At 40.6% G+C, this 18950-nt stretch overlaps 1 protein-coding gene across 1 annotated transcript; it reads left to right on the forward strand.

Moving 5' to 3' along the window:
- Positions 1–4597: 4597 nt before the first annotated feature.
- Positions 4598–9706, forward strand: KRT26 (keratin 26). Its single transcript, XM_045781662.2, has 8 exons — positions 4598–5068; positions 5737–5819; positions 6219–6375; positions 6506–6667; positions 6752–6877; positions 7228–7445; positions 8898–8965; positions 9555–9706. Exons 1-8 carry the CDS (start codon positions 4640–4642, stop codon positions 9704–9706), a joined length of 1395 nt encoding a protein of 464 aa, XP_045637618.2. The 5' UTR covers positions 4598–4639.
- Positions 9707–18950: the final 9244 nt, after the last annotated feature.

The raw sequence follows: 18950 nt of genomic DNA on the forward strand, positions 1-18950 counted from the left end.
ATGACGCATTATACACAAAAATCAGCTCAGAATGGATTAAGGACCTAAACACGAGACCCAAAACAGTAAAACTCCTCAAAGAAAACATGAAAGATGAGATCGGATGTGTTCAGGGTGGTATGGCCATAGACATAGGAGAAAGCTCCTTGACATTGGTCTTGGCAATGATTTCTTGGATGTGACACCAAAATAGAGGCAACAAAACCAAAGTATATATAGGACTTTTTACATAACTTCCAGGAAAGGATCAATAATTGTGATACCCAGCACTTTGAACTCTATTCTCAACATCATTTCAATTCTCAGAACAACCCTATGAGATAGATACTATTATCATCCTCTGTTTGTACATAAGGAAACTGAGGCAGAGAGTGATTGAGTAACTATCTCAAGGTCACACAGCTAATAACTGGAATAGCTGCAATGCTAATCCAGGCGGTCTGGCTCATAGTCTGTCCTTGACTCCCAACACAACACCATGCTATTGAGAACCTCGTGATTCCACCTTCCTGCTAGCAAAAGAAGGGAGGAAAAAACTAAGTGCATTCTAAACTCCAATCAATCCAAGACTGAGCCATTATCAGAGTCATGGGCCCTGCAGAGTGGCTTCGGACAGTATCTGATTTCATTTCTCAGGTCCGCTGTTCCCTTCAGTGCAGAGTGGGAATATCAAAACCAGAGAAGCCATTTTGTGGGAAGAATTAGCACGCCAGCTTCTGATTCTCAGAAAAACTAGATATCTAGTGACAAAACAAACTTCATTCATGTCTGAGAAAAATACCGTTTCAACTTGGATAACAGAAATGTAGAATGTAAATTTTAAACAACAGCAAAAGTTATTGAAAGACCTAAATGTGATACAGGAATCCATCAAAATCCTAGAAGAGAACACAGGCAACAACCTCTTTGACCTCAGCCACAGCAACTTCTGGCTAGACACGTCTCCAAAGGCAAGGGAAACAAAAGCAAAAATGAGCTATTGGGACTTCAACAAGATAAAAAGCTTTTGCACAGCAAAGGAAATTATCAACAAAATTAAAAGGCAACCTATGGAATGGGAGAGGATATTTGCAAATGACGTATTGGATAAAGAGCTAGTATCCAAAATTTGTAAAGAACTTATCAAACTCAATACCCAAAAACCAAAAAATCCGGTCAAGAAATGGGCAGAAGACATGAACAGACTTTTCTTCAAAGAAAACATACAAATTGGCTAACAGACACATGAAAAAATTCTCAGCATCAGGGAATTACAAATGAAATAAACAGTGAGATACCACCTCACACCGGTCAGAATGGCTAAAATTAACAACTCAGAAAACAACAGAAGTTGGCGAGGATGCAGGGAAAGGGGAGCCCTCCTACACTGTTGGTGGGAATGCAAACTGGTGCAGCCACTCTGGAAAACAGTATGAGGTTCCTCAAAAAGTTAAAAATAGAGCTACCCTATGACCCAGCAATTGCACTACGAGGCATTTATCCAAAGGATACAAAAATAGTGATTCAAGGCACATGTACCCCAATGTTTATAGCAGCAATGCCCACAATAGCTGAAATATGGAAAGAGCCCAGATGCCCATCAACAGATGAATGGATAAAAAAGGTGTGATACACACACACACACACACACACACACACACACACACACACACAATGGAATATTACTCGGCCATAAAAAAAGAATGAAATCTTGCCATTTGCAACGACGTGGATGGAACTAGAGGGTATTATGCTAATAAGTCAGTCAGAGAAAGACAAATACCATATGATTTCATTTATATGTGGAATTTAAGAAACAAAACAGATGAACAAAGGGGAAGGGAAGGGAAAATAAAATAAGATGAAAACAGAGGGAGGGGCGCCTGGGTGGCTCAGTCGTTAAGCGTCTGCCATCAGCTCGGGGCGTGATCCCGGCGTTCTGGGATCAAGCCCCACATCAGGCTCCTCCGCTAGGAGCCCGCTTCTCCCTCTCCCACTCCCCCTGCTTGTGATCCCTCTCTCACTGGCTCTCTCTATCTCTGTCAAATAAATAAATAAATAAAATCTTAAAAAAAAAAAAAACAGAGAGGGAGACAAACCATGAGACCCTTAACTCTAGGAAACAAACTGAGGGTTGCTGGAGGGGAGGTGGGTGAGGGCATGGGGTAACTGGGTGATGGGCATTAAGGCGGGCACTTGATGTAATGAGCACTGAGTGTTACATGCAACTGATGAATTACCAAATTCTACCCCTGAAACTAATAATACAGTATATGTTAAATAAATTGAATTTAAATAAAAAAAAATTTTTTAAGGTATTGAAGCATATTTGAAACTAAACACTAAATTTATCAGGGGCAAAATTAGCCTACTATTGTTAGAATAAGATAATGGGATGAATGTGTTTATCCTGAGGTGAGCAGACATTTACACATCATAACTTACAGCTTACTTCAATGATTTCTGAGTACCTAGAATATGCACCTTATATATTGAATATTCTAATACCTAACAGAGTTTCAAGAAAAGATAATGATATGTGGCTGAATACGTGTTTCTTACTGTGAATCAAATAGCCACTCTCAAGGAAGAAATGTATGGATAGGGATGTAGGGCTAGAATTCTTTAAGTCTATCTCCCACTTCTGGAAAGGACTAAAGGACACCCAAAAGTAAACGAGCAAGTGTTAGTGTAGAGGAAATCTATGAGTAAGAAAAGTCAAGAGATGGGGCGCCTGGGTGGCACAGTGGTTAAGCGTCTGCCTTCGGCTCAGGGCGTGATCTTGGCGTTATGGGATCGAGCCCCACATCAGGCTCCTCCACTATGAGCCTGCTTCTTCCTCTCCCACTCCCCCTGCTTGTGTTCCCTCTCTCGCTGGCTGTCTCTATCTCTGTAGAATAAATAAATAAAATCTTAAAAAAAAAAAAAAAAAAAAGAAAAGTCAAGAGATTTGACCCAATGAGTAAACAGATGACAGTGTTTTCAGAAGGAGTTAAGCATCAGTCATTCCAGTCCTGCTTGGATATAAAAGTGCTTTGAGTTCTGTGTTACCACTTAGCCTCCCAACCCACTCACCCCCAAAAGGTTCTAATAATATATGCTTAACTGGTTCCCCAAAAGATTACAAGTTAATTAGTATTTATAAAATATCTAGAGATAAGTAGATTATGTTAATAACACTTTGCAGCCTCATAATACCTCTTATCCAAGAGACCCAAGATTACACCGACCCCATACTCTGTTTTTCTTGTTTTATTCACAGGAAGTTTGGACAAAAGATGAAAATTGTGACCAGGTCACAAGAACATCAGTAACAAGTCTCTGAATACGAGCTACGTCTCTTATCACACATTATTCTAAACCTGTAGCAATGGTCTGGATTACAGTTTTCTATTAATTATCTTAAAATATTTTGGTCGAAAAAATCCAGGCATTCTGGCCCACCATTATGATGAATCTTTCAGGAGCAGTAATGTTGGGTGTTTTTCAAAGTATGTGATACACACGGCATTGAAAAATCTCATTCAGAAAAAATCACTGTTTCAAATCAATCTAAACCCATAATCAGTAACCAATCAATTTGTACCATTATAAGTCATAGAGACCTGACCCTGTCTGACATGTTCACTTTATTATAATAATTTAAATAATTCACATTTACAAAGTGTTTGTGTCCTGCAGACTGCTTTATAGTCACTAATTATTGAAACCGCTCAAGATTCAGTGTTATTATTTTCATCTGCCCAGCAGGAAAATGAAGCACAACCAATGGAATGTCTTCCCATGGGTATCAAGGAAAGGGAATGAAGGGGCTGCTTACCTATAAGAACTAATCTCCCATCTCGAGTACCATAATTATTGGTTTTCTAGGTAGGGATGAAAACACATCTCTCCTTCATATATTTTACTCCCTAATTATTAATAGGAAGTTCGGTTCTCAAAATAATTCCCCAGACCTTAAATACATAAATTTAAACTAAAAGGCAGTAAACAATACTTTTGAGGTAGAGAAATGAACAACGTGGAGACTCAGAAGTCTGTTGAATGGATATTCTGCTCCTGGACTAAACCAAGAAATCTCAATACAAACAATTTTCTGTCACTGACACCTAGTCATTAATTTTAGTTAAATTGATAAGCAAAATCAATTTAAAAATTCCCACTACCAACAGATCACTGTATTTTGAGAGTATCTGATATTAATAAGAAAGGAAACGCCCAGTGAAGCATGGATAATAGAAATACTCCATAAACATTTGCAGGACATAAGCAGTGGACATTTCTCATGTAAATTATTAATTCTTTATTGTCTAGGGGCGGAAAAAAACTAGACTCTCTTCCAGAAGTCAAAAAGAGGGATGTTTACTCATATTTAATTTTGACCTTTGAAACTATGATTTAGTATCACTCGACCAGGCACCTTGTCCTAGACCAAGATATCCTAGGGGCACCTTTCCACCTACAGACTGGACACTATAAAAAAATCACCCAATGATGAAAAATAACAATTAGGGAGCGAGTAATATTTTATTACAGATTGAAAGTCAAGACTGAAACGACCTACTGAGTCCTATAAAAGGCCAATGGAGATCACATCTACGGATGGTGTGCTTTTGCTTTGCTCCTCGCTGAGGAAGGGTCACTCTGCCATAGTGTTGCCATGTCTTTTCAACTTTCTAGTGGATCCAGGCGAGTCTGCTCACGAGCTGGCCCAGGGCGGCTGTCTGGTGGAGGTCCAGGCTTCGGGGCTGGGAATGTGTGCCGTGGATCAGGAGCGGGAAGCAGTATTTCTTGTCCTCTTGGGAGCATTTCTTCTGCAGGAGGTTTCTGTAATGGTGGTGGGGGCGTCTGTGCTGGTTTTCTTGGAAATGAGCATGGCCTGCTTTCTGGGAACGAGAAGGTCACCATGCAAAACCTCAATGACCGCTTGGCCTCCTACCTGGACCATGTGCGAGCTCTGGAAGAGGCCAACGCAGACCTGGAGCAGAAGATCAAGGCCTGGTATGAGAAATATGGGCCTGGTTCTTGCCGGGGACTAGATCATGACTACACAAGATACTTCTCAGTCATTGAAGATCTTAAAAGGCAGGTAAGAAATACAGACTTGTCTACTTTTACTATGGATTTTGGGTGTACATTACCTAAAAAAGACAAAATATAAAATGTGCTTAAAATTTTGACATGATGCAGAATTTGCTCACTCTTCATTCCCAGGGCTTAAAGCAGTGTCTGGCCAAAAAAAAAAAAAAAAAAAATTGTAGAATTAAAGGCAAATAGTTTCAAAACAGATATAATCGCCTTGCTGATCTTATATTTAGCTCATTTTTTTAAAGATTTTTTTATTTATTTATTCGACAGAGAGAGAGACAGCCAGCGAGAGAGGGAACACAAGCAGGGGGAATGGGAGAGGAAGAAGCAGGCTTCCAGCGGAGGAGCCCAATACGGGGCTTGATCCCACAACGCCGGGATCACGCCCTGAGCCGAAGGCAGACGCCTAACTGCTGTGCCACCCAGGCACCCCTCATATTTTTTGATCAAGAGTAATAAAAGTATCTGTGATTATAAAAGCTTACACTTTGGCTCCTAACCTCTTGACATTTGCTGTCTGAAAAAAGAAAAAAGCCAGATTCCTTTCATGTAGAAAAAATGATAGCAAAGTAGATACTTGATGGGTTGAGAAGGTAAGAATCACACTGAAATCTGGACTGTCCCTTGACTTTCAGCACCTAACTATTTCGCACAATCTACCCTATTTAGATTATTTCTGTGACCACCTGTAACTCCAGCCTTGTTCTACAAAATGACAATACCCGACTGACCGCCGAGGACTTCAGGCTGAAGTAGGTGAAAAGAACGTAATTAACTACAATAAGGGTAAATACTACAGTTGGAGTAAAAAACAGAACTTTTGCTTTAAAAACCAACATGTTTTTATGAAGTCAGACTAAATCACTGAAGAAATTAACTGTGCCCTTATAGAAAGAGCTATCATATGAATTTTGAACGTGTTGATTCAACGACGAAGCACATTGGATGATAAAAATTCCGGGGAAACAACTCCTCTGAGATAATCGTCCTAGATCACTAGGTATTCCAAAGGGTGTCATCTCTTTGCCGATGCACTAAGCTTTAGAAGCACGGACGGAACATCCCGTCATGCAATATACCAGACGTGGAAGAAAGTTATGCTTTGCACCTGCCCACGGTCACAGTTCTCAAGCTTTTTACTCGCCTTTCAGGTACGGAAATGAGCTCGCTCTATACCAGAGCGTAGAGGCTGACATCAATGGTCTTCACAGGGTTATGGATGAGCTGACCCTTTGTACAGCTGACCTGGAGATACAGTTTGAAACCCTCAGCGAGGAATTGGCGTACCTCAAGAAAAATCACAAGGAGGTAAGGGACCCCACAGCGTGGCTTCGGAGAGTACCCGATTTTGTTGCTTCGGCCCACGGTTCACGTCGGAGCAGAGTGGGAAGATATGTCAAACGTCTACCTGGAGGGTTCATAGGGATCCCTTTTCCAGGAGATGAAAGTCCTGCAGTGTGCAGCAGGGGGGGACGTGAACGTGGAGGTGAACTCAGCCCCAGGTGTGGACCTCAGGGTCCTGCTGAACAACATGCGGGCCGAGTACGAGGACTTGGCCGAGCAGAACCGCAGGGACGTGGAGGTCTGGTTCAACGAGAAGGTACGTCTGTGGCAAAGCGCACACCCAGGGCTTGGTGGGCAGACCACCGAGCGGGTCGCTGACCTTGCTGATGATCCGCAACAGAGCGCCCCCCTGCAGCAGCAGATCTCTGACGACGCAGGAGCAGCCGCCACAGCCAGGAGCGAGCTGACGGAGCTGAAACGCAGTCTGCAAACCCTGGAAATAGAACTGCAGTCCGTCGTGGCCGTGGTTCGTAGGAGTCACCGCTGATTTGAATGTGTGTGCGTGTGTGTGTGTGTGTGTGTGTGTAGGTGAATGCACCTCTGAGTATATATAACTAAAATATAAAATGTGGTAAATAATAAAAACACTGTCCGTAAAAACATTACTTCTGACTCACCAATCCCAGTACTGAAAAATCAAACTTTTCCCACTGGAGAGAAAAAAAATTTTTTTAAAGAAACCTGGCTTATGCTGATTTTCAATCGAAAAGATTTAGACCTTGTACAAATGCCTCTTTCCACCTTGAGTATGTTTCCAATATGAACGTGCTGTTTATCTGTTACCCACATGCAAGCCTTGCTTTATTCTTCTTTCAGAAACATTCCTATGAGTGCTCCCTGGCGGAGACGGAAGGCAATTACTGCTTCCAGCTCCAGCAAATCCAGGACCAGATTGGGGCAATGGAGGAAGAACTACAACAGATTCGCACGGAAACAGAAGGCCAGAAGCTGGAGTACGAACAGCTTCTAGATATCAAAATATTTTTAGAGAAAGAAATAGAAACGTATCGCAAACTAATAGATGGAGAAGAAAGGTAAATACTAACTTGTGAAAAAAAAATCATCTCCCATCAACCAGGTTTTCTCGGTATCCACGTATACCAGTATCATATTCTAGAATTTCCTACTCTAAGAATCACAATCATCTGTGGTCTCAGGAATTTATTATCACACCCAGGTGAAATGAAAACGGGCAGCCAAATCAAATGTCCGAGTATGGAAGTGTGTGTATCTATAACATATCGGACATTCAAATACCGAATGTTAAACAATTCCTGCAATTCGGGTGGGGGCGGGGAATTGCGTTCTGTGATTTAATGTTGCAGCACAATTCCTACAACAACACGCTCTATTTTGTTAGTACTTCCTAGTGACCACGCGTGCACCCTGTATTACCTGGGTTATTATGTTTTCATTTGAAAGATAACGGTTTCCTTGGAGAAGTCGCCATAGCTTGTCAGCCAAGAGCAACAGCCCTGGAATTGTAACTCTGAGCACAGATCACACCACTGGGCGAATGTGAACGCATGGTTTAACCTCCTTAAATCCCATTTTTCTTACTGATAAGATTGTGATAACAGCAAAACCACACTCTTTACCCTTGACCATAGCGCCTCGCTACAGAGGTAGAGGAGGGCTCAGGAGAGTGGCTTGCACACAGAAGGTACCCGGTAATCAGCGGCTGTTACGAAATGTTTGCCCGTGGTCACACCAGGAGTCCGCACCATCGCATGCATCTTCCAAGGCTAGTGTCAGCCCTCTACAGTCCACTCTCATAGGAACTCAACAGTGATGTTCCCTCCTTCGAACAAAGCGCTCATGGCAGCATTCATAATTCCCTTCTTTCACTACACCTTTCAAGCTGTGTTCCAGCTACATTTTTACATGCATATACTTCATTCTCCATGGTGTAAACTGCTTGCTTCATCACTGCATATTTGCTGCAGCACCTAGCCCAGCACCTTCTGGATCACGGCACTCTGAACTTGTGCATTGGCCAAGTGATTGACTGGAAGGTCAGTCAGAAACTGGACTCCCCAGATCGCGAGACAAAAGAGACAATAGCTGGTCACAAGGGAATTTCTGAGCATAAACCTTTAATCTCTCCTTCACGATACTGAGGTCATGAAAAGCTTACTTCTATATCTCTTAAACATCAGAGGAATTTAATCTTGTGGAAACTAGAACTCTCAAACTTTTATTCCCAACTCATAGTTATTTCTTTTTTTTTTAAGATTTTATTTATTTATTCGACAGACAGAGAGACAGCCAGTGAGAGAGGGAACACAAGCAGGGGGAGTGGGAGAGGAAGAAGCAGGCTCCCAACCGAGGAGCCCGATGTGGGGCTCGATCCCAGAACTCCGGGATCACGCCCTGAGTCTGCTTAACGACTGAGCCACCCAGGCGCCCCCCAACTCATAGTTATTTCTGACCTTCCTTCTGAATGGGGGAGGAAAAAAAGCAACAATTTACTCTTCTCTTCACAGAAAAAGCAAGTCCACATGTTACAAATTCAAAGGACGTGGGCCCATACACTCCGAAAATCAAGTCAAAGGTACAGCAGGGTTTTTTTACTTGGCATAAATCTTTTCAACTCAAGCAATTTTATGAAACCAGTCACTTATTTGTAAACTAAATCAAATTGTTCTAAGGTTAATTCTAGTGAATGAAGAAATCAGGGGTCATTATGGCAGCTTTTTAATGTATTTTATATTCCTGTAGAACAGACGTGGTCAAAATGTGAAATTTCCGAAATGGGGACTCAATGCCCACACATTTTCTTACCTAGAACCTGTTATTTTCCCAGTTCCAATGCTTTGATGGAAGAGCTACTGCATTTTAAACCACAAAGATAGGGCAAGTTGGCATTTAAAAGAAGACATTACTTGCTCCAGGCCAGTACCTGCCTGCTACTTAGGTTGTTCTAATCTATGTTTTACTTACACCTTCAAACACCCATTGTTCTAAAAACAATGGTAAGTATAAGATCGTTCTGGGCCTTGCTAAGCGTGGTCTTCAAACACAGTGTTATAGCTCAGTGTACTGCAAACCTGCAACCCTGTTTTTCAGAAGCATACTGTTAGGACTGAGTACCTTTCAGCCTGTTAAGAATGAGTACTAAATTTGCATTTATTTTATTTTAGACTCAAAAGAAGAAATTGTTGTCAAAACAGTGGTTGAGGAACTAGATCAACTTGGTAATGTCCTTTCACTGAGGGTCCACTCAGTTGAAGAAAAGTCCTCCAGAATAAGCAACATTACAATGGAGCAACGAGTACCTTCCAAAGCACCGTAGTGAGAAAACAAGTTATTGAAAAAAAAAAAGCCTGCCTTAGCAAAATCCCATTGGCCAAATAACCCAAGGAAATCATTCATTTCTGTTTTTAAAAATGCAAGGGCTAGAATTTGTTTCCTTCTCTTCTTTTTCTCATGTTCTTTCCATGTGTTTCTTCTCAGGAATAGGAAAAATCTTGCTCTGTCTCATTGTTTTGCTTCTATTTCAGGGGACTTTTTGGCCATTCATTAAAAATTTTTCTGTTGCAAAAATTTTTCTGTTGCAAAAATTTTTCTGTTAATGAATCTGGTGCTTTTGAATTTCTACAGTTGATGCCAGTGCGACAGTACTAAGGAAAGGCTGGTAAAACAAGGTGCCTCACACAGTCACATTTACTTCAATTCATGGTAAGATAAGTTGGAAAGAACACAGGACCTCCTCTCTGGCCCCAAATCTGTCCCCAGTCAACCATGTAAATGAGGAGATCTCCTTGGCTTTGGGCTTCTGTGGATGGAACAGTATCCCCCTCGATCACTACGATTTGTTCACCCTCCTAATGGCGAGCCCGCGTGGGTGATCAGTTCATGCGAGTTTGCTGAATCTGACTCTGGAGAGCTGTTTTTCCATTTTGCAGTACATTCATCTCTCTGTTCTACCACATTGGAGAAAGCCCATTGGTTCAGAATGGTGGAAGAATCCTCAACAACAACAACAAAAATACATGATCAAGGAACTGATTGACCCCGTAGAATCCAGGAGAGATTCAGGACTTAGAAGAACCAAGTATGATGGTGAACCAGGCTAAGAGATGAAGTTGAGGGCAGGGTGATTGACAGACGAATTTACCACGACACTAACGATGCATAAGCTGCAGGGGCCTCATTAACACAGGAAGGGCCCTCGCATTATGTTTGCATAGCTATTTTTGGAAAACTTTTGCAAAACTAAGATAATTTTAGCACCATCGGTTAAGTCTGCTATCTCTTTCCACTCCAATTTCTCCTCCATCACTCTTCCCTCACATCTAAGATGGAGTGAACTTCCATTTTTTTATCCAAATGTAACATCTGAGGGAGAGCAAAGGATGCTATTCACCAGGCGTATTAGCAGACATGAGCTGACCTATTGTAAGCATATGGCTATAAAGTCACCCTAAGTCAAGAGGAAGTTGAGAGGAGTGTAGTGGGATATATTAATGAGGTTCTCATCATTTCCAGGGGAAGCTTCTAGGAATGTTCCCACTGCCCACTGTGCCCACGCAGTATCATATCACATCATAACGGTAGAAGGCTGCAAGTTGTGATACGAACAAATCCTATAACACACAGCACCAGAAAGATGTAGAGAACAGAAGAGATACAAGTTATGAAGTGTGTGGAACCAGAAGCTAGGCTAGGGAAAATCTTTTAAGTCATCAGATGTGTGAAATTGTAGAGTTCATTTTCACTGATGCCTATGAAAGATAAAAATCTCCTCTTGCCAGGAATATAATAGGTAATGCAACATATTTGTTATGTTTAGTACTACTTCATGCTCTTTATACACAAGAATTTTTATAAATTTTATTTGTGTGCAATTCCTATAAAAAATCTTCACATACGACAAGTCCACGGCTATGAAAATTGCATTCCTCTGGGAGTGAGCTCAAGGCATATGGCTCTTTGTGACTCATTTTAATGCCCTCTCTAGAACAGCCACCCAGAGAAAAAGCTCCACAACTATGTGGACAAGCTGATTCATCTTGTGGAGGTCAATGAGCTTCCCTCTTCCCCACTTCAATGCGGCACAATGAGCCCGTTGTCAAAGTGGCCATTGTGACAGATACGAAGTCTGTACTTCAGATTCCATCTCCCTAAGGCTGGTCGAGCTACTGACCTGTCATCAGCAGATGTAGAAACTGAGCCCTTGCGATGGTACCACTTTTTCAGAAGGAAAACTAACCGCATGCTCTCCAGATGACTCTACTGAACCCCTTTATCCTGGAGGGAAGAGCAAACTTTCCTTAACAGAAGTAACATTTATTTCATTCAAATGTGGGTTTGCCTTTCAATTCCTATAGTACCTCCGCCAGCACTACCATCTGAGGACCAAACACTGAATAAGCTTCAGGCCCTCAAAACAGGCTCTGGATCTACCCAACAATTGGTTTAAAGTCAGAATATAGAAAATAAACCTTTTCTGACTTCCAGAAGGATAAAACAGAGACAATTGGAGTCAGGCAATATCTGAAGCGATAAAGAGCTGAAATGTTTCCAGAACTGATGAAAGACACCAGTTCACAGATTAAAGAAGTCTTTAATTAAAGACATTGAAATGCACATGGATCAGATCATAGTAAAGCTGAAGACAAAATAAAAAGATCCACATATGGATAAATCATAGTGAAACCACAAAACAATAAAGATAATAGAATATCCTTAAAATACAAATGGGGGGAAATTATTACCTTCAGAGTGGCAACAAGAATGAACACCAACTTCTCAACAGCAACAATGGAATCCAAAAGACAGTGGAAGGATATCTTCGATGTGCCGGGAGGAACCCTAAATGGCCAATAAATGTATGAAAGCGTTCAGTCTCACTAGCAATCAGAGAAATAGAAACTGAAACCATAGGAGACACCATTACACAACTCCCAGCTTGGCAAAACTTTTAAAACATTTGGCACCATTTATCCATCCTACTGTTGAATTGCTTCCAGTTTGGAAGTAGTATGAACAACACTACTAGAAACATTCTGCACGTGGCACGTACTAGTGTGCATGAGTTTCTCTAGAACACAACCCACGTATATGCTATCTACAAAAGATTCACGTCAAACATTAAATACAGGTAGACTGAAAGTAAAAGGACGGAAAAAGATACATCATACAAACATTAATCCACAAAAATTATTTTTAATTTGTAAAATATGTGGGGAGATGGATGTTCTCAACTTACTGTGGTGATCATTTTATAATACATACATACATGGAATCCTTATGTTATACACCTGAAACTAATACAATGTTATATGTCAAGTATATCTCCATTTTTAAAAAAAATAAATTTTAATTTGCTTTTAATAAATCAGGAGTGGTTATATTATTATCAAAGTAATCCTAAATATATAAAACAAGAAATCTTCCAAACACATGAAGCAAAAACGAATAGGGTGGAAAGAAGTCATAGACAAATCCGTAAGAATGCATATTGCATGATTGCATTTATATAACGTTTGTGAAATAAAACAGTTACAGGGATGGAGAACAGATTCATGGTTGCCAGGGCTTAGGGATTGGGAGGGAGGAGTGGGTGTGGCTGTAAAGGGGTTGGCATGAGAGAGTCTTATGAAAATGGTACCGTTAGGTATCTTGATGGTGGTGGTGGTTGCATGAAGCCACACATGTGATAAAACTGCATAGAGCTACACACACATGCACAGGCATGCACACACACCAATAAATGCCTGCATCACTGGCAAAATCTGAATAAACGCTGTGGATTGTGTGAATGCCAGTTTCCTGGATTTAATACTGTTCTACGGTTATATAAGATGTTAACATTCGGGGGCCTGGGCGAAGGGTACACAGGACCTCCCTGAACATTTCTTTGCACACTTTTGCACTTTTCTGTAAATCTATAATTATTTCAAAATAATTTTTTAATTATAGAAGAAGAATCTTTGTAACTTTGGTTTAGGCATAGATTCATTTGATGGGACACCCAAAGCATGATTTGAAAGAAAAATACTCATTTGGACTTCATCAAAATTAAACACGTGTGCTCTTTGAAAGACACTAAGAAAATGAAAAGACAAGACACAGATTATCAGAAAATGCCTGCAAATTACCTACCTGATAAAGTACTATATCTAGAAAATATAAAGAATCCTCACAACTCAATAGTAAGAATGCAAACCTAATACATAAATGGGCAAAAAAACTGAATGGATGACTCACCAAAGAAAAGATGTGGATGGCAAATCAGCACAAGAAAAGATGCTCAACATTATGAGTCATTAAGGAAATGAAAATTTAGGGGCGCCTGGGTGGCACAGCGGTTAAGCGTCTGCCTTCAGCTCAGGGCGTGATCCCGGCGTTATGGGATCGAGCCCCACATCAGGCTCCTCCACTGGGAGCCTGCTTCTTCCTCTCGCACTCCCCCTGCTTGTGTTCCCTCTCTTGCTGGCTGTCTCTATCTCTGTCAAATAAATAAATAAAATCTTTAAAAAAAAAAAAAAAAGGCAGAGCGCCTGGGTGGCACAGCGGTTAAGCGCCTGCCTTCAGCTCAGGGTGTGATCCCAGCGTTCTGGGATCGAGCCCCACATCAGGCTCTTCTGCTGTGAGCCTGCTTCTTCCTCTCCCACTCCCCCTGCTTGTGTTCCCTCTCTCGCTGGCTGTCTCTATCTCTGTCGAATAAATAAATAAAATCTTTAAAAAAAAAAAAAAGGAAATGAAAATTTAAACCACAGCAAGATAGCACCACACATCTAGAATGCACAAAAAATATTTTTTAAATTGGCAATACCAAGGGCTGGAAAGGGTAAGGAGCAACTAGGACTCTCACTCCTTGTTGATGAAAATGCAAAATGGTACAACCACTTTGGAAAACAGTTTGCCAGGTTCTTACAACATTAAACATCCATCTACATATATGACCTCTCTCTATATATCCCACTCCCTGATAGTAAATAAAATCAAACTTACATTCACATAAAAACCTGTATTTGAATATTTATAGTGGCTTTATTCCTATTCATCAAAAACCGGAAACAGGGGCGCCTGGGTGGCACAGCGGTTAAGCGTCTGCCTTCGGCTCAGGGCGTGATCCCGGCGTTATGGGATCGAGCCCCACATCAGGCTCTTCCGCTATGAGCCTGCTTCTTCCTCTCCCACTCCCCCTGCTTGTGTTCCCTCTCTCGCTGGCTGTCTCTATCCTGTCGAATAAATAAATAAAATCTTTAAAAAAAAAAAAAAAAACGGAAACAACTCATGTCCTTCCACTAGTGAGTGGATACGCAAACTGCGGCACATCAAAAAAATGGAAAACTGCCCAATAAAAACGAACAAACTTTAAATATACTCAACAGCATGAATGCATTCAACTGCATTATGCTAAGCGAAGAAGGCAGACACAAAGAATACGTACTGTCTAATTCCATTTATATGACATTCTGGAGTAAAACTGTGGGCATAGGAAAGCAATCTGTGTTTGCCTACAGCTGGGGCTGTGGGCAGAGATTGACTACAATGGGATACAGAGGCATTTGGGAGGGGGTGGTTAGGGAACTGCCCTATATCTTGATTGTGGTAGTGGTTACATGACCACATGTTTGTCAAACTTAGGCTAAAAAGGATGAATTGTATTATGTGTATATTAAACCTCAATAAATCTGACTAAAAAGAACTGGCAAAAAAATTTTAAGGAATCTATCCTAAAGAAAAACGTGAATATGTGTGGCATTATCAATAACAGCAATAAAGCTGGAAACGATCTGAAGGTCTTTAATAAGCTAGTAGTTAAACAAATTACTTAATATTGGGTTTGGCTCCGAGTAACAGCCACAGAATAACAGGACTTCACACAGTTAGAAGTTTGTTCATTTCTTTCACACCTAAAACTCCAGAGGTAGAGACTCAGGGCTCGGATGACAGCTCTGAACTAGAACGCCATCAGAGACCCAGGCTGTTCTCAGCTTCCTACTCTACGTAGCTAGGAGGTGGCCCTGGCTCATGGTCCAAGATGAAGCTCCAACCATCAGACTCAGCCATCGCACCCGTGTCAGCAGGATGAAGGCAGGTGAGAAGATGGGACAAAGACTAGAGTCAGCTTCTTCTTTGATAAAGTCCCTAGAACATGCCACATAGTCTCCTGCTTACATCACATGGGCTAGCTTAATCACATAGCCACAGGGAGCTGCAAAGGATGCTGGAGAAACTAGTCTTTATTGGGGGCAGCCATTGTCCAGGTAAAAAGTGGGGGTCAACCAAGTTTCTGCCACACCAGGCACCTATTCGGGCTCTAAGGCATATTATGTAAGGTGAACAAAGCAAGTTACAGAACAGCGCATATAACACCGATGATTCACATGCGGCATTTGTGTATTTACATGCTACGGATGTGTGCAAATGAATAGAAGACCATTTGGAAGGGTGCAAACATCTGGAAGGGTAACCTAGTCACCTGGGGGGGGAGGGAGGACAAAATGAGGAAGGACTTTAACATTTTACTCTATAGTCTTAGATCCTGCTAGATTTGTTTACATCGAGAGTGTTTTCATGCAGGTGGTGCTTGCCAGGGACTGGGAGGTAGGAATATGGGAGAGGATGGTAAAAGGGTACAAACTTTCAGTAATAAGATGAGTAAGTTCTGAGGATCTAACATGTAGCATGGTGACTAAAGTTAGTTAGTATTGCATACTCGAAATTTGCTGAGAGTAGATCTTACCAGTTCTCTCTCTCTCTCTCTCTCTCTCTCACACACACACACGAAGGTAACTGTGTGAAGTAGTGAATGTGGAAATTAACTTGATTGTGAGAATCATTTCACAGTGTATGCATATATCAAATCGTCACATTGTATGATACAAGTTTCTTTGTCCATTATGCCTCAATAAAGCTGGAGAAAATAAACACTGGGGTGAAGAGAATAGAATGTAGCAAAATCTATCATAATCACTACACAAAGGGACACCTGGGTGGCACAGCGGTTAAGCGTCTGCCTTCGGCTCAGGGCGTGATCCCGGCGATCTGGGATTGAGCCCCACATCAGGCTCCTCTGCTATGAGCCAGCCTGCTTCTTCCTCTCCCACTCCCCCTGCTTGTGTTCCCTCTCTCGCTGGCTGTCTCTGTCTCTGTCAAATAAATAAATAAAAATCTTAAAAAAAAAAAAAATAATCACTACGCAAATATCAATTGCATTTCTTATGTAGTAAAATTTACCTAGAAAATGTGATTTCTAAAAGATATCTTTAACAGCAATATTAGATAAATAACTGGAAGTTATTCTAAAAAATGATATGAAAGTACATACAGAAGAATAACTTTTTACTGAAGAACATTAAGGAAGACCTCGATAAATGGAAATGATATTCAATGTTTTGGCTAGACAAATACAATATCATAGGGATGTCAATTTTCCTCAATCTCTTTATAGGTTTAAGGCAATCTTAGGATCTTATTGTATATAAAAAGCTGATTTTAAAATTTATATGAAAGAGGAGTGGAGAAAGAATATTTGACTTGATGGCGTGGAGTTGACGGAGTTCTTGCCTTACCAAGTATCATGTTATATTGGGGAGCAACTGTGACTAAAATGTCATGGTTCTGGCACAGATAGAAAAACAATACTGATTGAACCCTCACCTATACGAAAATTTTATTGAGGACAGAGGAGGCATTGGACACTTTATGACAGTATGGCACTGCAGGGAAAGGGTGGCACCATTCAGTAAATATGTTGAAATTATCATTATCCATATTTTTAAAATGAAATTTGATTCTATATCAAAGAATTTTTAAAAAGAATACTTAAAAATTATTCTGAACTACCAAAGCCTTAAATGTGAAAGGCAAAATGATGAAATGTTTAGAAAACAATATAGGAAAATATGTGTATGACCTAGGAGAATCAGTCATTTCTTAAATAAGATACAAGAATCGCAATCCGAAAATTAAAAGAGTGAGAAAGTCAACCTGTTTAACAATGAAATGATAAGGGGTTAATATCCAGAATATAGAAAAAACTCCTACAACTCAATAACAAAAAACAAACAATGTGATTCTAAAAATAGGCAAAGAGGGGCGCCTGGGTGGCACAGCGGTTAAGTGTCTGCCTTCGGCTCAGGGCGTGATCCCGGCATTATGGGATCGAGCCCCACATCAGGCTCCTCCACTATGAGCCTGCTTCTTCCTCTCCCACTCCCCCTGCTTGTGTTCCCTCTCTCGCTGGCTGTCTCTCTCTCTCTGTCAAATAAACAAATAAAATCTTTTAAAAATAAATAAATAAATAAATAAATAAATAAATAAATAAATAAATAAAAATAAATTTAAAAAAATAAAAATAGGCAAAGGACTTGAATGGACATTTCTCCAGGTAAGATACTCCAATGGCCAACAAGCACATGAAAAGAGGTTCAACATCACACACCATTGAAGAAATGCAAATCAAAACCACAAGGGGATACCACCTGCTGTGTATTAGGATGGCCACTATCAAGAAAAGAGAGAAAAAGAAAAGAACAAATGTTGGTGATGATGTGCAGAAACTGAAATCCTTATGCACTATTGATGGGAACATAAACTAGTGCAGCTACTATGGAAAGCAGTATGGCGGTTCCTCAGAAAATTAAAAACAGAATCGCTATATGATCTATTAATTCCACCGTGGTGTATATTCCCATGAGAAATGAAAGCAGGGACTCAAACAGATATTTATACACCCATGTTTCTAGTAGCATTATTCACAACAGCCAAAAAGTGAATACAATCCTGATGTCCATTGACTGATGAGTGGGTAAACCAAATATGGTATACACATGCAATGGAACATTATTTAGCTTTAGAAATAGAAGAATTTCTGACACATGCTACTACATGGTTGAACCTTGAAGATATTATGCTAAATGAAATAAGCCAGTCGTCAAAAGACAAATAATGTATGAATCTACTGATCCCATGTGCCCAGAACAGTGACTGGCTCATAATAGAGTTAAATAATATTTGTTAAGTGAATGGATGAATGAATCTGTAACAGCCTCACACCCATAATAAATATTCAGGGATGTTTTGTCCACAAGTCAATTTCCAGATGTTTCAAAAACTTCCAAAATAGTCAGGGTTTTCAACACGTATATGGGAATCCACACCCAGTAAATATTCGTCTGCTGATGACTTTCACCTAAGCTAACCCACAACGAAATAAAAACAGATTAAATATCTCCTTCCAGGTTTGCTTCAGATTTTTGCAGGGTCAGGAAATATGTTAATGTCCTTCGGAAGTCCCACAACACATAACAGCAATTAGGGGTGTGTTCCTAATTGCCAAAACGGATAAGAGAAGACAACGATCCCCAAACATCAGTAAGTGTCAACAGAAGATAATGGCATGTCAGCCAAAATGGAAGTTAACTTCCCATTAGAAACAGTGCCAGGAGGGAGGGGGAAACCAGGGATTGAAGGACCATTCGGAAGGAGTAACAATTACAGATCTGTTCTCTACTTCTGTGGAAAGAACTGTGAAAATAAAAGTAGAAAAGATCTCAGAAACGTCAATATCTATTAGC

This window comes from Ursus americanus, chromosome 23 (genome assembly GCF_024610735.1).
Source record: "Ursus americanus isolate L20-20 chromosome 23, mUrsAme1.1.p, whole genome shotgun sequence".
Lineage (NCBI taxonomy): Eukaryota > Metazoa > Chordata > Mammalia > Carnivora > Ursidae > Ursus > Ursus americanus.

Excerpts from the sequence above, each read along its gene's own strand:
- KRT26 (XM_045781662.2), top strand. The coding sequence starts at position 4,640 with ATGTCTTTTCAACTTTCTAGTGGATCCAGGCGAGTCTGCTCACGAGCT. Across the intron at positions 5,069-5,736 it reads TTGAAGATCTTAAAAGGCAG|ATTATTTCTGTGACCACCTG; the intron begins GTAAGAAATACA and ends TACCCTATTTAG. Across the intron at positions 8,966-9,554 it reads CTCCGAAAATCAAGTCAAAG|ACTCAAAAGAAGAAATTGTT; the intron begins GTACAGCAGGGT and ends ATTTTATTTTAG.